The 26,114-nt window shown below is 29.0% G+C and overlaps 3 protein-coding genes and 3 long non-coding RNA genes across 9 annotated transcripts; 4 read left to right on the forward strand and 2 right to left on the reverse strand.

Annotated features, from left to right (window-relative positions):
- Window positions 1-4,532: 4,532 nt before the first annotated feature.
- LOC136774515 (uncharacterized) lies at window positions 4,533-6,893 on the forward strand. The gene is made up of 3 exons (XR_010822822.1): window positions 4,533-5,347; window positions 5,426-5,739; window positions 6,037-6,893. It is a non-coding gene; the product is annotated as an uncharacterized lncRNA (long non-coding RNA).
- A 51-nt stretch (window positions 6,894-6,944) lies between these two features.
- LOC136779775 (uncharacterized) lies at window positions 6,945-8,949 on the reverse strand. Its single transcript, XM_066737604.1, has 6 exons — window positions 8,852-8,949; window positions 8,587-8,781; window positions 8,163-8,514; window positions 7,752-7,952; window positions 7,311-7,674; window positions 6,945-7,210 (listed from the first exon to the last, which is right to left on the reverse strand). The coding sequence occupies exons 1-6, from the start codon at window positions 8,947-8,949 to the stop codon at window positions 6,945-6,947; spliced, it is 1,476 nt and encodes a 491-aa protein (XP_066593701.1).
- Window positions 8,950-9,203: 254 nt separating this feature from the next.
- On the forward strand, window positions 9,204-11,208 carry LOC136779827 (uncharacterized). Its single transcript, XM_066737735.1, has 6 exons — window positions 9,204-9,301; window positions 9,372-9,566; window positions 9,639-9,990; window positions 10,201-10,401; window positions 10,479-10,842; window positions 10,943-11,208. Exons 1-6 carry the CDS (start codon window positions 9,204-9,206, stop codon window positions 11,206-11,208), a joined length of 1,476 nt encoding a protein of 491 aa, XP_066593832.1.
- Window positions 11,209-11,259: 51 nt separating this feature from the next.
- LOC136774474 (uncharacterized) lies at window positions 11,260-13,661 on the reverse strand. Its single transcript, XR_010822816.1, has 3 exons — window positions 12,806-13,661; window positions 12,414-12,727; window positions 11,260-12,116 (listed from the first exon to the last, which is right to left on the reverse strand). It is a non-coding gene; the product is annotated as an uncharacterized lncRNA (long non-coding RNA).
- Window positions 13,662-14,448: 787 nt separating this feature from the next.
- On the forward strand, window positions 14,449-20,982 carry LOC136772536 (uncharacterized protein DDB_G0287625-like). 2 transcript variants are annotated; one of them, XM_066726737.1, is made up of 9 exons: window positions 14,449-15,246; window positions 15,362-15,680; window positions 15,766-15,867; window positions 15,985-16,137; window positions 16,267-16,422; window positions 16,551-16,712; window positions 16,853-19,006; window positions 19,093-19,171; window positions 19,278-20,982. In XM_066726737.1, the coding sequence occupies exons 2-7, from the start codon at window positions 15,644-15,646 to the stop codon at window positions 17,365-17,367; spliced, it is 1,125 nt and encodes a 374-aa protein (XP_066582834.1). In that variant the 5' UTR covers window positions 14,449-15,246; window positions 15,362-15,643; the 3' UTR covers window positions 17,368-19,006; window positions 19,093-19,171; window positions 19,278-20,982. The 2 variants fall into 2 exon arrangements, with proteins under 2 accessions (XP_066582834.1, XP_066582043.1); XM_066725946.1 differs by having other exon boundaries at window positions 14,449-15,680.
- Window positions 20,983-21,613: 631 nt separating this feature from the next.
- LOC136773104 (uncharacterized) lies at window positions 21,614-24,918 on the forward strand. 3 transcript variants are annotated; one of them, XR_010822579.1, is made up of 5 exons: window positions 21,614-21,762; window positions 21,861-22,054; window positions 22,363-22,879; window positions 23,093-23,827; window positions 23,909-24,918. It is a non-coding gene; the product is annotated as an uncharacterized lncRNA (long non-coding RNA). The 3 variants fall into 3 exon arrangements; XR_010822567.1 differs by having other exon boundaries at window positions 22,363-22,552; window positions 22,751-22,879; window positions 23,093-24,918; XR_010822562.1 differs by having other exon boundaries at window positions 23,093-24,918.
- Window positions 24,919-26,114: the final 1,196 nt, after the last annotated feature.

The raw sequence follows: 26,114 nt of genomic DNA on the forward strand, positions 1-26,114 counted from the left end.
TTCAAAGCTCGATATTTCAGATGCTCCAGAGCTATAATTCAAAACAATGTTTGGACTACAATGTAATAATTAGCTGTCGTGTCCATCGAGAGCTCCAACCGACACAGCCAAGCTATACGTAACGCTTCCTGCAAAACAGAACGGATTTGCTATTAAGGGTAAAACAACAGGGCTCCCTCCTTTGCAGTAAAGTAATAAAAATCATTTGTAAGGTCGCATACCAAAATAGTCATGTCTTTAGAGCTGGTTTCGCTGTAGATTCAGGCCATACATATGGATTTTATAGCAGTATTAAGCTGCATCGCAATAGCTACTCAATGCATATTATTATATGGCATGGAAATTGCTCATTCCTGCAGCTATACTCCAACAGCAAATAAATATTTTCCCAGCATTTTTAATTACACGTACCAATTGCTAAGCATGAAAGATCTTTCAGCACTAACGCTTACTTAGATTTTAAATACAATATTTAAAAATTACTTGACTATGATCCATATACAGCATCTGGACTCTTATCAGTTTGCATCAAAACAGCTTGGACAGAGCAGAGAAAGAAAACGGATATAACCGAACCTCGTATGTAGATATACTCCCTTGGATGAATAAAAATACCTGACGTACCTGTAAATTATATTTCTCACAAAGCATCGCATATATTGTAACAAGTTTAACACATAATGATCAATTTATACTTATCTGAAATAGATTCGAACAAAACCCCTGAGTTGACCTGTCAAATTTGTGTTTACCTAAACCTTATACTACTTAATCTTACAAGTCAGCCGCAATCAGCCGGTACAACTTGCAGCGTAGCTACTTTGCAGAACTGCCAACTCAAAATGACCATTTTCAGATTTTTTGTTTCTTATTTGGCAATCCTACTTTCCATCGTAAAATGGCCCAGCAAACCGGTGTTAAGTTGGCGGACAAAAACTTAATTTTTTAAATTTAAACTATGTAGATCATTTGATTGTCGTTTGACAATGATTGACAGACTAATAAAAATGTTTGACAGTAATTAATCTGTTAGATAATAAAAAAATAAAATTTGGCGTTAAGTTAGCGGAACTTATTTCCTCTTTTCATAAAAATGCTTTAAAACCATATGGATCGATAGAAAATCGTTTGACGGTTTCAATTATATTAAAGTGAATGTTTGACGGTAATTAGTTTTTCCAATAAATAAAAAATATGATTTCCCTATTATCCGGTTTTCATGAAAGTATCGAAGTTTCATGTGAATGTCATTAAACCATAGAATATGGGCCGGGTCGATAGATGAAACTTAAGCTTAGCACGATCTTAGGTAAAATCATTTGTCTCACTTTAACCTTCAATACAGTGCTAAGCTCGGTCTTCGTTTTCAGTAATTGCTAAGTTGAAATTCGAGCTTAGTTACATCTATCGACCCGGCCCATATTCTATGGTTTAATGACATTCACATGAAACTTCGATACTTTCATGAAAACCAGATAATAGGGAAATCATATTTTTTATTTATTGGAAAAACTAATTACCGTCAAACATTCACTTTAATATAATTGAAACCGTCAAACGATTTTCTATCGATCCATATGGTTTTAAAGCATTTTTATGAAAAGAGGAAATAAGTTCCGCTAACTTAACGCCAAATTTTATTTTTTTATTATCTAACAGATTAATTACTGTCAAACATTTTTATTAGTCTGTCAATCATTGTCAAACGACAATCAAATGATCTACATAGTTTAAATTTAAAAAATTAAGTTTTTGTCCGCCAACTTAACACCGGTCCCAAGCAATTCAGGCAAGCGTCATGTACAACATGGCGGACAAAAATCTGAACGCGGAAATTTGGGTTGGCAGCAGTGATCGTAAACCCCGTGAACGTCGTTTTTTGTAGAATCAGATTTTTGCCAAATGGTTAGTACACGAGACTTTTGACAGGTCCATTTGTTTACATTATTATCTTTTTAACAATTCTAAATGCAAAGCCTGTGTCGCCTGTGTTAACAAATGGTGAATATATTTAACAATTATAACTACGATTTGTAGCTGACAGAATGTAATGCAATGTTATTACTGAATAAAATAAATTAAACCTTGACTTTTTGTATTTTTAATTAAATTCAAACTGTAGATATTGTTATGTTAGCATGTAAAATAAATGGAAATTGCCGGTTTTGTATAAGAATTATATAGGGGAGTGCTTTAAAATTAATTTTGAAGTGGTATGATAAATAAAAAAAAGTTTAATTTGTTGAAAGTGAATTTTATTAAACTATAAAAGTTGTTTTATAATTTAAAATTATCATTTAATTAATATGAATATTTATAATTCTATGGCGCCAAAATTACATAAAGGTATCGTTTCCTGGTTTCATGAAGATTTATTGGTGTAAACGAAATTGAGAGAACATGTTAAAGTTAAAGCAATAATGACTAATTTAATAAGAGCCATAATGAATCTTATATCGCCAATGAACGCCTTTGAAGCGAGTCAGTTGATTCATGTATTTTTTTGATAATAATTTATTATCCAACGATTATACAAAAGGCGAAGACTTCTTTTTATTTCAACGTTCATCGAAATCTATTTCACACGAAAGGCGTGAATTATGTTGTGTTATACTTCAATCTTTGTTTACTTTTGGAAAAAAAGTCTTCTTCCTCCAACAATGGTATTACGTCAGTCAAAAGTATCGGCCAAAAACTAGGAAAAGGAAAAGTACAGCTTTGTAGTCGTATTAGATATAAAAATTATGTATTGAAACCAATAATGAATATTTTACTATTTAGGTCTTCAATTAGAAACCAAAAGGGCCACCAATAAGCTCGCTACATCCTTGAACCTGTCAAAAGTCTCGTGTACTAACCATTTGGCAAAAATCTGATTCTACAAAAAACGACGTTCACGGGGTTTACGATCACTGCTGCCAACCCAAATTTCCGCGTTCAGATTTTTGTCCGCCATGTTGTACATGAGGCTTGCCTGAATTGCTTGGTTACAAGTTACAACGGCCCTTAGGGCCGGTGTAACGTAGCAATTCAGGCAAGCCTCATGTATACAACATAGCGAGTAGAAATCTGAACATGGAAATTTGGGTTGGCAGCAGTGATTATTAGGTATAATGACGTCATTTTTCATAGAATCAGATTTTTGCCAAATGGGTAGTACACGAGACTTTTGACAGGTCCATTTGTTTACATTAATATCTTTTTAACAATGTTAAATGCAAAGCATGTGTTAACAATTGGTGAAGATGTATTTAATAATTATCACTAGGATTTGTAGCTGACAAAATGTAATGAAATGTTATTACTGAATAAAATAAATTAAACCTTGATTTTGTGTGTTTTTTAATTAAATTAAAACTGTAGATATTGTTATGTTAACATGTAAAAAAATGGAAGTTGCCGGTTTTGTATAAGAATTATATAGGGCAGTTCTTTATAATTAATTTTGAAGCGGTGTGATAAATGAAAAAAAGTTTAATTTGTTGAAAGTGAATTTTATTAAACTCTTAAAGGTGTTATGTAATTTAAAATTATCTTTGAATTAATATAAATATTTATAATTCTATAGAGCGAGAATTACATAAAGGTATCGTTTCCTGGTTTCATGAAGATTTATTGGTGTAAAAGGACCACAATGGTATTACGTCAGTCAAAAGAACTGGCCAAAAACTAGGAATAGAAAAAGTACAGCTTTGTAGTCTTATTAGATATAAAAATTATATATTGAAACCAATAATGAATATTATACTGTTTATGTGTTCAATTAGAACCCAAAAGGGCCACCAATAAGCTCGCTACATCCTTGAACCTGTAAAAAGTCTCGTGTACTAACCATTTGGCAAAAACTGATTCTACAAAAAATGACGTCATCTGGCTTTTCAATCACTGCTGCCAACCCAAATTTCCATGTTCAGATTTTTACTCGCTATGTTGTACATGAGGCTTGCCTGAATTGCTCCGTTACACCGGCCCTCATGTAATGTAAATATAATAATCTATATTAAGCAGTACTAAATATTTAAGCATAATATATTATCGTAGTTCATTACTAATATTAACCCGCCAATAGGCGCGTGCTTTTTTTTTACGTAGATAGGCGCGTGGGGTGCCACGGACACCCCATTTGTTTTTCGTTATTAGACGTAAAATATTTACAAATACAGATTTATTTTTCAATAAATATCATCTATGCGAAGTTCCCTTTGGTATACAATAGCAATTGCATTTCTTTACATTATTTGTATTAATTAAACGCTAATATTTTTAAGTGACTGCACAAATTTTTCGCTACGTTACCAATAGATTTCTATTCTTGGGGTGTTCTGAACACCCCGCGCGCCCATTGCCGGGTTAATATGCATATTTTATGTAGCCTACTCATTTTATCTACACGATCCTAGGGTAGTGGGTCAAATGTCCTACTTTTCAGTGGGGATAAAATGGCGGCAAGATGGGCTAATTTGCACAGAAAGTATGAAAGTCTATGTTCATTATACAAATGTGGTTGAAAATGTGTGATATTGTGATCACGTGGTTTCTCGGTACATTCAATGCCAAAAACACAAGAGAGAAGTGTCAAACTGTCAAATAGAGGAGAATATATAACATATTTTGAAAAACATAAAGGTTTAAATATTCATTCTGAAGATAATTGTGATTGAAAAATAAGTGATAAGAGGATAATATATTCAGATAAGTAATTTGGTTTCGTAAGATTAAATTAAGTATATTTAAAATGAAGAATTGAAACTCTGTGGTATTTCTAACTAGTTACAGATAAGAAGGAAAACGAACTAGGAAATAAGAAGGAGCAACATTTTATATTTTATTTGAATAAATAAGAGGAAGAGAATATGAAGTACTGAATAGAAGACAAATATCCATTTGAAAGGTGCAGTCATTTAGTCGTTAACCTTACGTTTAACAAAAGGAGTATTTACTTTTTCTAAGATACAAAGAAACGTTATGGCGTAAATATATTGTATTGTAATAAACATTTGATTATTTGGCCTGAATATGACAAAACAAAAGGAAAATCAGATTTCAGGGTAAAGCAAAATTAACACAGGCTTTACAAAAGAGATGTAAAATGTCGAATAATACTCCATCCAGCAAGATTATTGCCTAAGAGATCTTGTACAGCTGCTAGTTCATTATCATTAATCTAAGACAATGCAGTAATTCATCTAAATGCTTCAAAAAATTCTTCTGAATATGCAAACATATAGGTTGGTCATCTCACACATCTTTCAAGACTAAATTTAGCCTTTACAGTAATTTGAACTTGAGAATAAACTGTAGGAGAATCGTAATGAATATCATTGTGCAAACAGTTAAAAAAAAACAGGTATTTAAACATTACTTATATATTATTGCTAAAGTAAATTATGTATGTCAAATTAATCGATGAATTATGTTCTTTCAGATTGAAATAAAAATTAATTAATATAGTAGAAAAAGATGCTAAACTGTAAGAAAAAGAAAGATATTCTACTAATTAACCTTCAATAAAAATGGTATTGCATGATCAGGAAGAAAATATTACGAAGGAAGAAGTTAATATGGAAAAGTATGAAAAAATAAGACCATGGAATGTTGATGCAATCGATCAAGGTTCTTTCCTCATATGTAAATTGCAATCAATATCAAACAGTTAAGCAAAAAGGATGACTTAAATTTTTCAGACGAAGAGAAATAATTAAATATAATATAGTTTATATAAAGGAAATTTTGAAGAAGGTGAGAGAGATTGGATTTTTAAGATATCAATATGAGAGGATGTTTCTATAAGTAAAGATTAAAAACAATCAACTAACAATTTAGGAGTCGAAATTACATTCAGTTTGCAAATGCATTCGTAGGACATCTTATTTTTTATTAAGTTTTTTGAATGTTTAAATAACCGAATAACTCAATTATAATATTGACTGACTGCTTCTTTTAAATATAATCTTCATCTAATTACAATGAGAAAAATCCTCTTGTATATATAGATACCTTAAGAAAATCTGATGACATTAAAACGTTTTCTTGCAGAATCCAATTAGTTTCTGAAAGTACGGCAAGTTATTGAATTATTTACTGCAATCATTTGGAGTTTCATGAAATAATGAATGTAACGAGTGGTTTGAATTTGGCAATGAATGCTCCTTTTTATTTTACATTCTTATTATTTTGTTTCAGGAACATTATATTATGGAACATTCAGTAATGATATATGCTGAATGTAGTATATATTCGAAGATATCAAGATATATATATCAAAGTACAAAGCCAACAAACTATTGACATAATTCCAAAGGATTAATTCATTTTATTACTGTTAGAGAATATGGAAAATAATTCCCTTAGTTTCTAAAGAAGGATAAATTATTCTTGATTACATTGCAGAACAACTTGATTAATTACTCCAATACACTAAATATGGCAAATATTAAACAAATTAATTTTTAATTAAAAATGAAGAAGTAAATAAGAAAGCTCGGTGTCTTAATGACATCGTCTAGGTGATATAAATATCGTATCATTCAAAGGAAGTAAATGCATCGCCTAAGATTATTCAGTTCAGCTGTTAATAACTTATCGCATCATCAAGCTTGCTGGCTCCAAATTAAAAGCTCTTCTTTTAAATTATATTTGCCTGTAATTAATTATACATTTAGAGCGCAAAGCTTTTGCTTAGAGTGCATAATATAATGGTACTTGCCAGAATTTATCAGCAACGTTTAAATTAATACTGATAGGAACGAATTAATTTGTATTGTTTTCTAATTGATATCATGTGATGCTCGCCTTCTTTAATAGATACAAATTCTGCTATGCGTAATGTTAAGGTTTTATCTGTATAAAATGGAAGATGCATTAATTATTTGTTGCAAATACAGGATGTAAAAAATCTCTGGAATCGAGGGAATGGCGGTGGAATTTAATAAAAATATTATCGATTATTTACCCCTATTTATTAAGATTCGTTTTATTTTCTTCAGGAGGTTTTCATTTTTATAAACGGAAGTATATAAAAATTCGTCGACTTTATGCCTCTTTATGTTTCCATTGAATCCTTCTAGTTCCTCCAAAGTTTTCCATCCTCTTCGAAGCCACTTGTCGAAATTACGGTCGCTCCTCTTTTTGTTACTGTTTTTTATGTTTAGATGGTTTCTCATTTGGCTTAATTCCGTGACATTTGTCATTATTAAATCTTTTAATTTTACTGCAAATGTTAAATAAAATGTATTGAAAAACAATTCATTTGATAATATTGTTCGACAGATAAAAAATACATTGAGTTAGAAGGAGGCATAAACACTTACATAAAAATTTGTAGAACGTAGGCCTATGTTTCATTAGATCATTCAATGATCTGTGGTAGCGCTCCTGATTATTGTTCGTTTTGACGTCCATTTGATAAACGCTAAGCGTATGTACGCCTATCTTTTTCAGCCAAAAATTGTTAATGTATACGAAAAGCTTTCGAAATTGTGGAATCGCTAGTAATTCCTTATTGGCATTTAAATTTTCTTTAATTATTGCATATCCTATTTCAATTGAAGATGCAGGCAAAAGAGGCAAATTTTGCATCTTCCGTAAGAGGAAAATTCCTTTGATGCGAATTTCAATTTTTTGAATTTCCAAGGCTCTAAATAATCTTAATTTGTTAGCATATTTTCTAACGTCCTGATATAAGAAACATTTAATTTAAATTTGAATTGTGTGTATGTACGTGTATCATTTAGTATACTATTAAAACTTACATGAACATAGTGGAAGAAACAGCTCTTTAATTTGCAGTTTGAATAAACCACTTTAATGGCATTCCGTAACCCCAACTCAAAGTCTGTCATAAAACTATTAACGTTAAAATCTTTTAAGACAGATTCTTTAAGAAATTTAAAAACTTCTATGTAATGTTGCTCTGTTTTTCTACTCATTAGGACCCATAGGCACGGTAGAAACTGTTGAAAATTCAGAATGCTATATTATTAAAACACAAGTATTAATTATAATATATCTAAAGATTTTAAAAGAGGTGGCCGCCTAACACGTCTAAAGCATAAAAACATATATTGATTTAAAACAAAATTTAAGTCGTTAATTGGAAGAGATATACCAGTAATTTTTATTTACGATCTTTTGAAAACTCATTTCTGTTTTTGTTTACACACCTTATCATCGACTCTGCCCATAATAGTTAACAATTGGTATACATCTGTCAATTTTGGCCTAGAATAATATGTTGCGTCGACGCTGAAGTCCACAGTTTTATTCATCTTTTGTAAGAAGTTTTTGTCATACAGAAACACTTGAAATTCTGCGTTAATTTCTTGTACATGTACCGAAATTATGTGCTTGTCATCATTAATCATAAATTGCATTGCATCTTGCCAAACTTCATTATTGACAATGAGCCTTATGTCTTTCAAGGTTTTAGGATTGTACGGCATTGATTGTATCCTACTTCGTTTTAAAGTACTTCTTATACTTTTTAGAGTGACAATTGCACACGCTTCAATATTCCTACAGACAAATAAGAAGAAGGGAAAAAAATCATTTTTACGCATAGGTACATTAAATCCCCCATACACTTACTCTTTCATTTTATAATTATAAGCTTCTTTCAGGGAAATCGGCGTCTTTTTTACAAAATCCACTAATTCCTCCCTAAACTTTGCTGTTTTTACATATTTACTTTCTTTCGCGTGATTGTGGACTCTTACAGCAGAAAGTTTATTGTTCATTATTTTAGCACTTCCAGAGCAATCTCTTCTTTTACATTTCAGATACCTGCATAAAGGAATTACTCAACTCCTGCAATATTTATGATTTATTTTATCACAAAAATATATTTACTTACGTTATTTCATTTCCTGCTTTATCTATCTTTTTGACATTTTTATAATAGCAAAATCCGTCCTCATACACAATTTTCAAAGTTTTTTTCAAATTACTCATTTTGATAATGAATAAAATACAAATTTATACTTTTCCCTTTTACACGATGAGGCAATGAACCTTCAATTTCTTTTTCGTTTGGCAATTTGTTATCTCATAGCCTACTTATTACATTGTGTTTTGTTTTATTCGAGAAAAGAAAAAAATAAGTAGGCTATGAGATAACAAATTGCCAAACGAAAAAGAAATTGAAGGTTCATTGCCTCATCGTGTAAAAGGGAAAAGTATAAATTTGTATTTTATTCATTATCAAAATGAGTAATTTGAAAAAAACTTTGAAAATTGTGTATGAGGACGGATTTTGCTATTATAAAAATGTCAAAAAGATAGATAAAGCAGGAAATGAAATAACGTAAGTAAATATATTTTTGTGATAAAATAAATCATAAATATTGCAGGAGTTGAGTAATTCCTTTATGCAGGTATCTGAAATGTAAAAGAAGAGATTGCTCTGGAAGTGCTAAAATAATGAACAATAAACTTTCTGCTGTAAGAGTCCACAATCACGCGAAAGAAAGTAAATATGTAAAAACAGCAAAGTTTAGGGAGGAATTAGTGGATTTTGTAAAAAAGACGCCGATTTCCCTGAAAGAAGCTTATAATTATAAAATGAAAGAGTAAGTGTATGGGGGATTTAATGTACCTATGCGTAAAAATGATTTTTTTCCCTTCTTCTTATTTGTCTGTAGGAATATTGAAGCGTGTGCAATTGTCACTCTAAAAAGTATAAGAAGTACTTTAAAACGAAGTAGGATACAATCAATGCCGTACAATCCTAAAACCTTGAAAGACATAAGGCTCATTGTCAATAATGAAGTTTGGCAAGATGCAATGCAATTTATGATTAATGATGACAAGCACATAATTTCGGTACATGTACAAGAAATTAACGCAGAATTTCAAGTGTTTCTGTATGACAAAAACTTCTTACAAAAGATGAATAAAACTGTGGACTTCAGCGTCGACGCAACATATTATTCTAGGCCAAAATTGACAGATGTATACCAATTGTTAACTATTATGGGCAGAGTCGATGATAAGGTGTGTAAACAAAAACAGAAATGAGTTTTCAAAAGATCGTAAATAAAAATTACTGGTATATCTCTTCCAATTAACGACTTAAATTTTGTTTTAAATCAATATATGTTTTTATGCTTTAGACGTGTTAGGCGGCCACCTCTTTTAAAATCTTTAGATATATTATAATTAATACTTGTGTTTTAATAATATAGCATTCTGAATTTTCAACAGTTTCTACCGTGCCTATGGGTCCTAATGAGTAGAAAAACAGAGCAACATTACATAGAAGTTTTTAAATTTCTTAAAGAATCTGTCTTAAAAGATTTTAACGTTAATAGTTTTATGACAGACTTTGAGTTGGGGTTACGGAATGCCATTAAAGTGGTTTATTCAAACTGCAAATTAAAGAGCTGTTTCTTCCACTATGTTCATGTAAGTTTTAATAGTATACTAAATGATACACGTACATACACACAATTCAAATTTAAATTAAATGTTTCTTATATCAGGACGTTAGAAAATATGCTAACAAATTAAGATTATTTAGAGCCTTGGAAATTCAAAAAATTGAAATTCGCATCAAAGGAATTTTCCTCTTACGGAAGATGCAAAATTTGCCTCTTTTGCCTGCATCTTCAATTGAAATAGGATATGCAATAATTAAAGAAAATTTAAATGCCAATAAGGAATTACTAGCGATTCCACAATTTCGAAAGCTTTTCGTATACATTAACAATTTTTGGCTGAAAAAGATAGGCGTACATACGCTTAGCGTTTATCAAATGGACGTCAAAACGAACAATAATCAGGAGCGCTACCACAGATCATTGAATGATCTAATGAAACATAGGCCTACGTTCTACAAATTTTTATGTAAGTGTTTATGCCTCCTTCTAACTCAATGTATTTTTTATCTGTCGAACAATATTATCAAATGAATTGTTTTTCAATACATTTTATTTAACATTTGCAGTAAAATTAAAAGATTTAATAATGACAAATGTCACGGAATTAAGCCAAATGAGAAACCATCTAAACATAAAAAACAGTAACAAAAAGAGGAGCGACCGTAATTTCGACAAGTGGCTTCGAAGAGGATGGAAAACTTTGGAGGAACTAGAAGGATTCAATGGAAACATAAAGAGGCATAAAGTCGACGAATTTTTATATACTTCCGTTTATAAAAATGAAAACCTCCTGAAGAAAATAAAACGAATCTTAATAAATAGGGGTAAATAATCGATAATATTTTTATTAAATTCCACCGCCATTCCCTCGATTCCAGAGATTTTTTACATCCTGTATTTGCAACAAATAATTAATGCATCTTCCATTTTATACAGATAAAACCTTAACATTACGCATAGCAGAATTTGTATCTATTAAAGAAGGCGAGCATCACATGATATCAATTAGAAAACAATACAAATTAATTCGTTCCTATCAGTATTAATTTAAACGTTGCTGATAAATTCTGGCAAGTACCATTATATTATGCACTCTAAGCAAAAGCTTTGCGCTCTAAATGTATAATTAATTACAGGCAAATATAATTTAAAAGAAGAGCTTTTAATTTGGAGCCAGCAAGCTTGATGATGCGATAAGTTATTAACAGCTGAACTGAATAATCTTAGGCGATGCATTTACTTCCTTTGAATGATACGATATTTATATCACCTAGACGATGTCATTAAGACACCGAGCTTTCTTATTTACTTCTTCATTTTTAATTAAAAATTAATTTGTTTAATATTTGCCATATTTAGTGTATTGGAGTAATTAATCAAGTTGTTCTGCAATGTAATCAAGAATAATTTATCCTTCTTTAGAAACTAAGGGAATTATTTTCCATATTCTCTAACAGTAATAAAATGAATTAATCCTTTGGAATTATGTCAATAGTTTGTTGGCTTTGTACTTTGATATATATATCTTGATATCTTCGAATATATACTACATTCAGCATATATCATTACTGAATGTTCCATAATATAATGTTCCTGAAACAAAATAATAAGAATGTAAAATAAAAAGGAGCATTCATTGCCAAATTCAAACCACTCGTTACATTCATTATTTCATGAAACTCCAAATGATTGCAGTAAATAATTCAATAACTTGCCGTACTTTCAGAAACTAATTGGATTCTGCAAGAAAACGTTTTAATGTCATCAGATTTTCTTAAGGTATCTATATATACAAGAGGATTTTTCTCATTGTAATTAGATGAAGATTATATTTAAAAGAAGCAGTCAGTCAATATTATAATTGAGTTATTCGGTTATTTAAACATTCAAAAAACTTAATAAAAAATAAGATGTCCTACGAATGCATTTGCAAACTGAATGTAATTTCGACTCCTAAATTGTTAGTTGATTGTTTTTAATCTTTACTTATAGAAACATCCTCTCATATTGATATCTTAAAAATCCAATCTCTCTCACCTTCTTCAAAATTTCCTTTATATAAACTATATTATATTTAATTATTTCTCTTCGTCTGAAAAATTTAAGTCATCCTTTTTGCTTAACTGTTTGATATTGATTGCAATTTACATATGAGGAAAGAACCTTGATCGATTGCATCAACATTCCATGGTCTTATTTTTTCATACTTTTCCATATTAACTTCTTCCTTCGTAATATTTTCTTCCTGATCATGCAATACCATTTTTATTGAAGGTTAATTAGTAGAATATCTTTCTTTTTCTTACAGTTTAGCATCTTTTTCTACTATATTAATTAATTTTTATTTCAATCTGAAAGAACATAATTCATCGATTAATTTGACATACATAATTTACTTTAGCAATAATATATAAGTAATGTTTAAATACCTGTTTTTTTTTAACTGTTTGCACAATGATATTCATTACGATTCTCCTACAGTTTATTCTCAAGTTCAAATTACTGTAAAGGCTAAATTTAGTCTTGAAAGATGTGTGAGATGACCAACCTATATGTTTGCATATTCAGAAGAATTTTTTGAAGCATTTAGATGAATTACTGCATTGTCTTAGATTAATGATAATGAACTAGCAGCTGTACAAGATCTCTTAGGCAATAATCTTGCTGGATGGAGTATTATTCGACATTTTACATCTCTTTTGTAAAGCCTGTGTTAATTTTGCTTTACCCTGAAATCTGATTTTCCTTTTGTTTTGTCATATTCAGGCCAAATAATCAAATGTTTATTACAATACAATATATTTACGCCATAACGTTTCTTTGTATCTTAGAAAAAGTAAATACTCCTTTTGTTAAACGTAAGGTTAACGACTAAATGACTGCACCTTTCAAATGGATATTTGTCTTCTATTCAGTACTTCATATTCTCTTCCTCTTATTTATTCAAATAAAATATAAAATGTTGCTCCTTCTTATTTCCTAGTTCGTTTTCCTTCTTATCTGTAACTAGTTAGAAATACCACAGAGTTTCAATTCTTCATTTTAAATATACTTAATTTAATCTTACGAAACCAAATTACTTATCTGAATATATTATCCTCTTATCACTTATTTTTCAATCACAATTATCTTCAGAATGAATATTTAAACCTTTATGTTTTTCAAAATATGTTATATATTCTCCTCTATTTGACAGTTTGACACTTCTCTCTTGTGTTTTTGGCATTGAATGTACCGAGAAACCACGTGATCACAATATCACACATTTTCAACCACATTTGTATAATGAACATAGACTTTCATACTTTCTGTGCAAATTAGCCCATCTTGCCGCCATTTTATCCCCACTGAAAAGTAGGACATTTGACCCACTACCGATCCTAGTTAATGCAAAATACTCCAAGTAGTAGGTACCAATGTAGAAAATTAAAAATAGTTAGGAGATTTTATAATATGGAGATCAAAGTTACCATTATGAAAATATGAATTTGGAGTATTAATAACATCATTATAATTACAAATTAAATAAGATAATGTCTTATATTTTTAGCAACATTACAAGGCTTTTGGAAGTTATAAAAGTTTTTTAGATTAATTGTGAAATATTTAAATTTTGTTTTTAACATTAACATCAGTAGTTAAGATTCACGTTTTGAACATAGCAACTTTAGTTTCTATTATAAAATCTAATTATCTACATTTTTTACAATTAGTACCCACCGGTGGATTATTTTTTATTAACCAGGATTGCAGGGAAGACATGTGGAGTATCTATAATATGCATATTAATATTATTAATGAGGTACGATAATATCTTATGATTAAATATTTAAAACTGCTTAATATAAATAATTATATTTATCTTATATAAGAACTGTAAAATATATCATTTGCATCAAACTATATTGCATAACTTTTACTCTTAAGAAACTTCAGTATTAAAATTGCTTGTAATGAAAGATATATTCTATATAGAGTGTGTATCTGACTTTATTCCCCGTTTTGCATGTTTAATATACATGAATTACTTACTTAAATATGCAGGTGAGTTATTTATTGTACTAATAAAATATTAAACGTATATAATAAATGGAAAACAAATACTTTGTGTCTACTTAATTTCGTTACGGATAAATAGACTTTAACAAAAAATAAATATTTGAAAGGTTAGCTTGTAGTGAAGATATTACAATAATAATAATGATAATAATTTACAATGAGGCTTCTCTTATAAAACTGAATTAGGTAAATATATATGTATATATGGTTTCTGAAATTAATTTCTTACAAATATTTAATACTTAAGTTTATAGATGAACTACAAGGAAGGTGTTCGAAAGATCTTAGGTTTCGCCAACTGAAGCTTTCTGCAATCTCACCGTTTCTGTATGTGATTGGTAGCATTCAGCAAAGGCAACAGTTGAGGAAGCGATGTATGTTATTGCGTTTTACTCTTAAATCCTACAATGCTATCCAATAGAAGTAGAAGTTTAAAAAGTATTACTCAACAGTTCCGCAACTGTTGTCTTTGCTGAATACTACCATTGAGAAAACGGAGGAAGGAAGCTTTTTTTTTAGTTAACACTAAACTAGTGAACAGTGATTTTCATATAAAACTAGTTTATACAATTGTACTTTTTAAATAAATGTTGCACATATACTGTAAAAATTGTTCGATTTTTATAATATGGTATAACTCTAGTATAAATAACGATATAAAAATAAGAAAGTTTTGAATTAAAACATTTACTTGAATAAAGTATTGTCAAGTTATCTTTTATTTCCGGTGTATCCAGTATTATTTCATTCGCGATCCAATTGCCACTTTTCACTACTGGCTTTATACTTTTATCGTAATAATTTGATGTAGGTAAGAAAAAATGATACAAGTAATTTATTTCTTTTCGCAAATTCTAGTAAAATTTATTTGAATGAGAAATGATCTTAATCCAATAAACCATAAATTTCTATACTTTTCGAAAAAGAGGATAAAGCGGCCATGTTTAGAACAACCGATGTAGTATCTTCTTCAAGTACAAGATGAATTAGTGAAGAGTGCTATAAAGGAGATATCACCAGAAGAAAATTTGTTTATTAAAAGTGGTCATTACAAAAAGAAACCACTTTGATAAATACTAAAAGTTAAGAAACCATTTACATAATAATAATTTTTCTTTATGTTATATAAAAATGTATCAATTGATAGATTTTTATAATACGTGAGTAGTATTGTCAATTCTTCGATTTGTACTACAAATCTTTTTAAAATGGAGAAAACAGCAGGAAGGATAAACAAAAGAAAAGGTCCGTTTTTAAATAATAATTCTATATTTGAAAGCAATATATATTTATATATGTTTTAATTTATTATAAAAATAATCATTTCTAGTCTCTCATATTAAAAAAGGATTACTTTTAAAAGAATCTTGCATTCGCTTAATTGATGTTCTACAAACAAAAAGATTACACAAAAAGAATTATAAAGCTAAAGGTTAGATTACAATCGTTTTCTGAATAGTATGAATTTTTTCATATTCGAATCCTATAAATTATATTCTACAAAAATAAAGTATGAAGTTTGAAAATTTATAAGTTTTTACATGTATAGTTCTTCTTAATGAGATGAATGTGTCGAAAATGAATCAAACAGATGAAAGCACTGTAGTTGATCTACAAAAAAACTCGAAATTAGATTTTAATCCTTCTATGCCAAATGAAAATGAAAATAACAATATGATAATTAGTTCTTATGGCATTATAGGTAAATAATGTATTTAATGATTGATAATAAATATTACAAATTTTATTAATGAGTGATAAGATCTTTTTGTGATATTTATTCAAAATAAAGTATTAAGTTATATACCTATGTTTATTGGTAACTTTACAGGTAGTAATAAGATGACTGTACCCAATGTTAATCAAACAGAACAATGTATTGTGGTTAATCGACAAGAAGAATCAAAAGTAGACTTTAATTTTTCAGCACTAAATGAGAATCGAGATAACATTATGAAAATTAATTCTCATATCCATAACGATATAGGTATAATAATAAATTTAATGAATGATCATAACAATTACAAATTTTACTAATGATAATATAAAATTACTTAATTTTTGTACACTTTTTTAAATAAAGTTTAAAGTTTATATACTAATGTACATTTACAGATATTTTTAAGAAGGTTAATGTATCTAGCGGTAATCATATAATACATCAAGATGCTACTGAAAATCAACTGGGGTATTTAGAATTAGATTTAAATGTTTCTATAATAAATGAAAACCATGATGATAATGTGATCATTAGCTCTTACTCTTCTAACAATATAGGTAACGTATTTATAAATCAATATGTGTTAATATAAAATAAAGGTCTTAATATATAAGATTATTGAAGTATCTTATCAGAATTTTTAAAATAAAAGGTAAAATAACTAACTCAAATGCCAACTCATTTTGTACATTTGTAGGTATGTTGAATCAAATAAATTCATTCAACAATAACCAAGAAGATCAAGCAATTTCTAATGATCTATATGCAGATATGGAAAATCATTCAGATACTTCAGCTACAAGTGCTACAATAAATTATAACTCTGTGCACGATGTGGCTTTTGATGTTTGTGCAGAAGATAAAAGAAGTATAAGCTGGAACAATAACGATCCATCTATACTACCATTAAATATTGTAGACCCTAATAATACAAATCTTGATTTAAATGATGATAATGATGATAGTAATTATCATCCAATAAATGAGATTTGTGCTAATGAATTCAATTCTTCATCAAAAATTGATGAACCTGAAAATACGCCAAACTGTTCAAAAAATCAAGAATCCAATATATCAACAGACCTTGATATAAGTGGTATCTTACGCGTAACTTCAGGCTGCGACGATACAAATATGACTAGCTACGAAATTTTCATCAAAAAATGGAACAAAAAAGAATTTTTGTTTATTCTGCAAAACGCTACAAACTAAGATAGCTCGTCATTTAGAGCTAAAACATCCCAATGAGGATGATGTTCAAAAATTTATTGCGCTACCCAAAAGCAATGTAGAAAGAAAGAAAATTATATCATTAATTAGAAGAAAGGGTGATTTTATTCACAATGTGGATAAAAATCATAACGATGGGCAACTTATAGTTTGTAGAAGGCCAAATGAAAAGCATATAAAAGCTGCAGGTGAATATAAAGTGTGTTATAACTGCAGAGGCTTTTTTTCCAGTAAATCTTTCCGTCACCATATTAAGAGATGTATTCCAAAAAATGTTGAAGGAAAGAGAAATGTAACTGTAGTAAATTATGCACTCCTGTGCAGTATACACGAATGTGCAAATGAAATTCTGCGAGATGTTATTTTCCCGATTTTGCAAGAAGATAAATATATCAGAATAATTAGATTTGATAAATTAATAATATCATATGCCAATCAGCTTTGCGTGAAGTATAGACCTCAGCACCAGCATGATTTGATACGATCACGCATACGGCTTTTGGCAAGATTTTTATACGCATTAAAACAAATTAACAAAAATGTTACAGATTTTGCATCTATTTATGACCCTGAAATGTATGACGATTGCTTAAAGGCAGTTTACGATATTTCTGGTTATAATATAAATACAAATTCTTATAGAGCTCCATCTGTGGCTGCTAACATTGGGACACTTATAAAACAAATAGCACAATTTTATATCACTGAATGTATAAAATGCCATGATAAAACTAAAAAAGAAAATGTAGAGAATTTTCTAAAATTGTATATACAAGATTATGGCGTAAGCGTCAACAAAACAGTACTGGAAAATCAACTGCAATTTAAAAGACAAAAAAAGTAGTTCTACCATCAATGGAAGATATAACAAAACTTCGTTCATTCTTGAATAGTCGTTGTAATAAAGCTCTTAATAATTTAAATGGAAGTTTTTCATATACAAATTGGCTTATACTTAATAAGGCAACACTCATTTCAATACAGATCTTCAATCGTCGCCGTTCTGGCGAAATTGAAATAGTACTAACGGCAGATTATGAGAATTAGGAAATTCTTAGTGAAAACACTGGATGCGAATATTATCAAAAACTATCTGCAGAATATAAAAAGTTAGCTAAAAAATATGCCAGATTTGTAATTCGCGGTAAAAAAAATCGTACAGTCCCTGTTTTATTAAATACTAATTTATTAGATTGTATTAAAACAATCTTGCACTACCGATTGGAAGCCGGGGTTCACAAAAATAACCCATTTCTTTTTGGCTTACCAAGATACTTTCGAAAAAGATTCAACCATTTGAAAGCTTGTAATTTACTGAGAAAATTCTCAATAGAATGTGGGGCGAAACATCCAGAAACATTACGTGGAACCGAATTACGTAAGCACATCGCTACTAAGTGTGTAGAGCTAGAACTGGCGGAAAACACTGTGATGGATCTGCAAAAATTTATGGGTCACGAAGACAAAGCACACAAAGAGCATTACAGGCAATCTATTGCTTCTAAAGAAATATTACAAATGTCCAGATTATTAGAAATTGCTCAAGGTGTAAATGAAGAGTATGAATCTGATAACGAATCAGAAATTAAAAATGAATACACCGAAAGTAGAAATGTAGAAGGTAACACAAAATATATAAATTTAAAATCTAACATTCAAGAAAAGTTACTAAGCTATAATTAATGAAATTATACTGATTTGTTTTAGATTTAGAAGAATCAATTTTCCATGATAAAAGATTATAGCTCTGCGAATAAAACAGCTGTGGAATCCAATAAGAAAAAAAGTATGTGAAGTAAAATTTATTATTAAAAATATATTTTAATCAAAGGAGAATGAATAATAAATAGATATATTTAAATATTTAATTATGCTATTCGTTTATATTCTAGCATCACCATTCATGATTACTAAGAAGCAGCATTGGACCGATGAAGAAAAGAATGTCCTGTATGAGAATTTTTCAGATTATATCAAAACAGGAAAGTATCCTTCATCAAATGCTATTGATGTGGTTATTCGAGAAAATGACATATTACAAAGAAGATCTTCACCACAAGTAAAAGCATGGTTATCAAATTTATACCGAAATCAAAAGAAGAAAGGTATTAAGTAATGCAAAGATTTTCGAATAGTTTTACATAATGTTAAGATATAAGAATAATTTGATATAATAGAAAGGTATAAGAATGATTGCAAAAATGTAAGATTACTGGTTTGGTTTAATTTTAGTGAAATTATTATACAAAATTCTAATATATTCTTTTATGGAAATTCTATTAGTAAATCAAGAATGTATATTTGTTTTGTTTTTACATTATATTTTCTTAATAAGCTGTACGTCTGTTTCTAATGTCAGATCTGGAAAAATGAATACAAGTTGTATTTGAACCATTCTTCTTAGGTAGACGGAAAGTGTCTAATATGTTACACATGCTGCTAGGTGTACTTAACTGACAATATATTTACATATCTTTTATGATATTAATGCATGAATAAGTATTGTATCAAAAATTCTAAATTAGAAAAAAAGAATGAACAACACTAAATTTTTAATAATACTATAAAATAGTTGGGTATATACTTCATATTTTATTCAGCATAAATAATATATATGCACATACACTTTGCAGAAATTCACATAAAGGTCATGTTAGTATTATTTTAAAGAATGTAATCATATCGATCAAATATTGCAATAGTTTAATTTAAAACAGTTCATATAATTTAACACAAACATATGCACATAAACATATATTATTATAAAACACAAATTATTATACAGATGCATCTTTAAATTACATTCTACAAATGTGCCCTAAATAAATCTAATATAAGTACAATAATATATCACCTTAGACCATGATTAAGCAATGAAAAAAAAGAACAAAAAATTTGGAGCTTTCTAATTAACCTATAAGTCGTTTCAATTTGACATATGTTTAAACATGACATGAAACGTTATCATGTATATTCAATTTCTTCGAATTTTAAACTGCTTGGAAATGCGCCTAATACTTTAATCTATTATAAAAAAATTCGTAGAAGTATGAATATAAATTGATTTTCGGTAGCCGGACAATGGACATTAAGCATAAAAGTTATTTTAAATGAGGCATAAACATACATATGTAAGCACGTATTATGTATACTTTCCCTATATTATATTTTACTGTATCTAAAACAAATTTCAAAGCGTAATAACCAGTAATACCCGCATGGCAGAAAATTATTGTAAAATAAAACAAAGGTAATGTCGGTATCTTATGATAGAGATTAAGATTTCGAGAAAAGCTTAAATGCACTATAGAAATAATGACAGTCTGACCGAACAAGGTTATGATGCATGGAATTGAAAGTTAGATAGGTATTTTAATTTTGTCATTGAAGTATAACTTGTTTATTTCAAGAAACATTGATTTTTTGCTGCATATATATTACAGATAGCTTCTATTGAATCCGATATATAGCAATATAAGGAGATAATATATTCTACTAACTACTAACAGCTTGGAATAAGACAATTCAGTAAAATAATACATAAAATCAAAAGGATGACAAACATGCAGTAAAGTAATATTTTTTATTTATTTATTGTAAAAGAAGCATTACACTCACCATATATATGAAAACTTTTCAAGATGTCACAAGTTTACTTTATTATAAATAATGGTATGTATACATATATAGTTAAACTAATAATATTGCACAGAAACTAATATTTATTATTTACAAATTTAATAGTAAAAATTTATTCTTTCTTGTGCAAGGGAAACATTGAAATTGAAGGATGCGGATATAGCTTTGGTTTGCAGCGAATAAACAGAAGTAATCAGCTTTGAAGACATTGCTGGTGTTTCATTTAACAATATGCAATTTATTCTAAACAACTATCAGTAGAGTAGCAATGCGGTTCCGATGGTAGAGGGAATTTTCTCCGAAAAATTACTAGGCCAAATTGGCAAATGTGCACGGTCATCTATAAATTTTTAGTATATGAGTGATTCTCAAATTAGCGCTGTCTTAAGTTAGAACACAGCTATTTAGTTGACATTTCTATTTGAATGTGTGATATGCGTGTGTTTGAACGGCGGAACAATATGGAATAGCAGAAATGGTCTTTAGAAAAGGTTATGGATAGTAAAAATTATCATGTTTAGATAAGTATAAATTTTATTGTTTAATCCCAAATATTCTTCTAATAAAGAGATTTTGATCCTTTGTAAAAACTTATTATATTCTAGGAAAATTACCAGCTATGGAATGCTTTCATCGTTCACCAAATCAGTAACTTGGGATGACGTTAATAGAATAAATCATCATAGAAAGAGAAGTAGCTGTCAGACATTAGGAAACAATGATATCTTAATATTAGAGGTAATTCTGATGATTGTAGGATTTTTATAAACAGCTTGTTGATAGGTTCTTAATAATATTTTCTGTTCGCAGAGTATATATTTAACTGTATATTGCAGGGAAACTACAAGGTGTAAAATACATTCACTGCTCACTAATTGAGCAATTTGGATTGGTGTTATCATAGTAAACTCAAATTCACCCTGGAGAATGAACAGCAACTGTTAACAACAAAAATCTTTCCAGTATTGTCTTGAGGAGGTTGCAATTGTGTGCGCATATTAATTAATATGCTTACAGTACCTTTTAGATGGTAAGTTAAAGAATAAATCTTGATTAGTAATACATAAGAATTTTAGACGTCTTTCGAGAAACAAAATAAATTTTACATTTAGCATACTATAGAGAATTTCATATTAGGTCATGGAGCAATAAAACTATGATCAAAATGTATGCAGTACTCTTTCCACTTAGTATAATTAATATTCTAGTATCGAGCTTACAGTTTTGAAATGTTTATGAATTTTGTAAGTCATAATAGCAACATGTTAGGATATATTGGAGGTATTTCATATCGTTTCAACATCAAATGAAAACTTTTACTTTCTGTTTGTCCAATAGAATAGGCCTTGAACCAGTAATTTCAACACCACCAGATTTAAGGAAATTTATGTTGTCTTATTTGGGAATCAAAGTATGTATTTCCTTTCAATGTTTTCCATAACCAGAGTACCTTTTGTCAAAAGGGAAAACCAATAAAGAGGTTATTCTACTATGTGTACATTTCAAATGAAATGTGAATAAATTTCAGGTAACTTAACAGATAAATAAATGTATTCAATTGGTTATGCCAATATAAAATTTATATAGTGACATAGGTAATTGTAAGTAGTTAATATAGATATTGCTTTATCTTTAATATTGCTCTGGCATATCCTTAACAAATCTTTGCATTCAATAGATCTGTTCTTGTTGCCAACACTTTTAACACTTTATGTACTTTTTACAGCTCCAACTTATACGAAGGATGAAGACAGAAATATGAAAAAGTGCAGAAAGTGTAAAAAGTGTAGGTAACAAGAACAGACCTAATGTATCCATAGCCACTATATGGATATTATGCAGGAAGCATTAGAAGGTAATAGTTTAGCTATTCCAGAAACAATATTAATAGGCAAAGCGATACTGGATGAAATTATTGCACCACTAAATTACATTAGTAAATCTATATATATATATATATGTATTATATTGTGTATTACTAGTCATAGAATTTAGAGTAATCGGAATTGTGTGAATTTATAATGTTGAAATTAGACATTTATTATTATATTATGCATTCTATTAACAGCTTAATAATGGAGTTGGCTTGACACAAGGATACTGCAGTTTTCAAAACTCCAGCTCTCCATAGATGTACTTGAGGCAATTTACCTTTCGGCTAAGATAATCAAATATTCAAAGGTATTAACATCACAGACAATATATGAAGCTTGTCTTGACTGGATTTGATTAACACATCAACTAGCATGCAAGAGTATTGTGCAAACATTTCTAAAAGGTAAAATTTCTGCAAACCAGTTAAATAATCTGTGGAGTGTCTTTTAAAAAAATACTTACTTCATATTATGGCCAAATTCATTTCTTTAATACCATTCATCTGCAATTAATCGAATTTGGTAAATTTTTATTATATATTCATGGTTTAAAAAAGACTAAACTTTAAAATGAGCTTTCGAGACAGTTCGTATATGTGTTTGTTTGAATTTTTTTTATATTCTGATGAAAAAAAATACATAGTTGTAATAAGATTCTTTGAAAGGACATTTTTCGTTTGCTCCTTGTAATATATAATAACGCCAATATAAAATAAAAAGTCTCCTTTTTGATGAGAGAGCATTTAGGAATTTTGTTAGACAGATTGTTGCTGTACTGATTATACCTATCTGGCTATAAATGACTTGAAAATCTTTAGAGTTAACAACTATACAGAGCAGCTTGATGTTATATAACTGGAGATATTGCAGCCTTGAAAACTATTTCGATTGAAACAAGAGATGATAAACTAGTATTTTAATTAGGAGCAGTAAGTTTATATTTTAGTTAATGTGCATATTATTGAAACATCAATAGCAGATTTCATGTTACAGTATATGTATCATAACAGTTAATCTGAGGATATTGAGGAGTTCATCTGCTGGGTCAGAAGTCAGCTAGGACTAAAGAATTTTCTTTGGGAAAACAAATCTTAAAGAATTATGATATAATAATTAATAATCACATTTGGCGAAGATATTTTGTTGGCGGGAAAATTTCTATTGCAAACCACCATTATTTCAATTACAGGATTCTGCCTCTTCGATAAGATTTTCATAAAGCATCGTTTCAGCAACTACTAATGACACGAATAATTAATTTATAATTATTTTTAAGTGAATTTTTTCATCCTTGTTTCTTTCAAGATTTGTATAAAGAATTTTATAATTTTGTAGCTTCGTAAAACTGAAACCAATTGTTTCTAAGTAATTTTTTACACTTCTTTTTTACAGGCAAGGACATACGATGCTTCTATTCTTGCTAGTTTGCCAGAGGTGTTACATGTTCGGGCTAGCAGCTGACTACGTACACCAATGACATTTCTATTGGAGTTTCATGATTGATCCGCTCCTACTTCCCATGCTTAATCTTATGATGGTTTTTGGCAACAGGTGAACAGAGAGTTGACCAATTGCTGTTGTTGAATGCTGAAATCTGATTAGCTCTTGTCATAAACTAGCATAAAATTAATCTCTGCATATAGCACATCGGATGTAGCATGAAATTACAACGAAGAAATTATTATTGTATGAAGCACATGTGACAGCATATATAGTAATCGCTAAGCCATTCAGCCAGCATAGAAGTATTTGATGGAGAGTTAAATAGTTCAGAAAAATACAATGAAAATAGAATACGTTGTTTATATAAATCAGTTTAATTTAAATTATAATAAATACACCGAGCAATATTTATTTTCAAAAGAGTGGTATTTACCGGACCTTGTCCAACTATTTGAGAAGGTGTCATGCGTTCAATATAGCACTCTGTAAATTAATACAAAATCTAATATTAGAAAAATATAAATGTTTTTGCACAAAACACGACTGACCTATTGTTATTCTAAAAACAAATTTAAGGATTCCGAGTAACCGATGCTAAATTGCATGGTCATATAAAGCGAAAAATATTAGAAATAAAATTCATATACGTTATTTGTATAATCTAACCACTTAAATAAAATTTTCTTAAAGAATCTGATGATATATACTTCTATCTCTCAGGGATAGCTTGGCCAATCCCAGAACTATAATAGCAACATCGAAACAAGGAGCTCGGTTAACGCTGAATAACTGTATAATTAAATACTGAACAAGAAAATTGCGTGAATTAAGAATTTTATTCTTAAATCATTTGCACTCTAGACATGAATCTATCGTAATAAAATTTAATGGGATCCAACCGTGTGCCTACTCCTATATATATTGCTTTACTTCTTTTAACTTTACTATATCTTTAATCTGTTTTCTTTTATATAATTAATGAAAATTTCATAATGATTATTTAGGGTGTTCTATTTTAACTTGCACGGTAAATTATCACAAAACCTATATAGTTATACAATTGACAAACATGTTTTAGAAAATTCTTCTCTGCTTTAAAGGCCATACGTCAAAATAGATTGCTGGTGCTTTAGCTGTTGAATACGTCCTAACGGAAATATGATGATCATCTTGACTTTTTAAATTGCATCGCCGTTTCTTGCATGTTTATTCTTTTAATTAATTGTCGACAGCTTTTCGTAACTTATACGTTCAAGGCAAGTATTTTAATTTAATTTTTATTATAGTAGGATCGTGAAACGTTAGCAGGACGACTGCTAAATAGATTCCCATTAAGAACGCATGAAACTTTTGAATTTATATGAAGGGTCCCATTTTACGTGACCTATAGCGATACTTCACCATTAATTCACACCAATTGAAGTAGAATGATAAATAATACTTTAATTACGTTCCTCCCAAGACTGTTTTATAAAACTTTTATTTAAAGGAATATTTAAATATATTTTTAAATTCATAATGTATATTATATGTACATTGAAGTAGCCAAACTTTTACTGTTTATATCAACTTTATAAAGTAAAATTTTTATGACTTCTATATTTCTAATTTCTCTTTTAAAAATTAAATATCTATCATATTCTTGTATAATTAAAATTAAATTCAAATAGGAAAGCATGTTGTTTAAGCAAAACGTTATTTCAAATAATTTACCGAAATCCAATACTTGTAACACATGTATATCTCATTGTTGAAGGTATATATCATTAGAAA

Source organism: Prorops nasuta, unplaced genomic scaffold (genome assembly GCF_024137725.1).
Source record: "Prorops nasuta isolate Cenicafe-Biocafe unplaced genomic scaffold, Cenicafe_Pnas_1.2 PNAS00001, whole genome shotgun sequence".
Classification (NCBI taxonomy): domain Eukaryota; kingdom Metazoa; phylum Arthropoda; class Insecta; order Hymenoptera; family Bethylidae; genus Prorops; species Prorops nasuta.

Coding starts and splice junctions, on each gene's coding strand:
- LOC136779775 (XM_066737604.1), bottom strand. CDS start 8,949: ATGAGTAATTTGAAAAAAACTTTGAAAATTGTGTATGAGGACGGATTT. Junction 7,953..8,162: donor TGGGCAGAGTCGATGATAAG/GTGTGTAAACAA, acceptor AATTTTCAACAG/TTTCTACCGTGCCTATGGGT. Junction 7,211..7,310: donor TACGTTCTACAAATTTTTAT/GTAAGTGTTTAT, acceptor TAACATTTGCAG/TAAAATTAAAAGATTTAATA.
- LOC136779827 (XM_066737735.1), top strand. CDS start 9,204: ATGAGTAATTTGAAAAAAACTTTGAAAATTGTGTATGAGGACGGATTT. Junction 9,302..9,371: donor AAAGCAGGAAATGAAATAAC/GTAAGTAAATAT, acceptor TCCTTTATGCAG/GTATCTGAAATGTAAAAGAA. Junction 9,991..10,200: donor TGGGCAGAGTCGATGATAAG/GTGTGTAAACAA, acceptor AATTTTCAACAG/TTTCTACCGTGCCTATGGGT.
- LOC136772536 (XM_066725946.1), top strand. CDS start 15,644: ATGGAGAAAACAGCAGGAAGGATAAACAAAAGAAAAG. Junction 15,681..15,765: donor AAGGATAAACAAAAGAAAAG/GTCCGTTTTTAA, acceptor AATCATTTCTAG/TCTCTCATATTAAAAAAGGA. Junction 15,868..15,984: donor AAAGAATTATAAAGCTAAAG/GTTAGATTACAA, acceptor TTACATGTATAG/TTCTTCTTAATGAGATGAAT.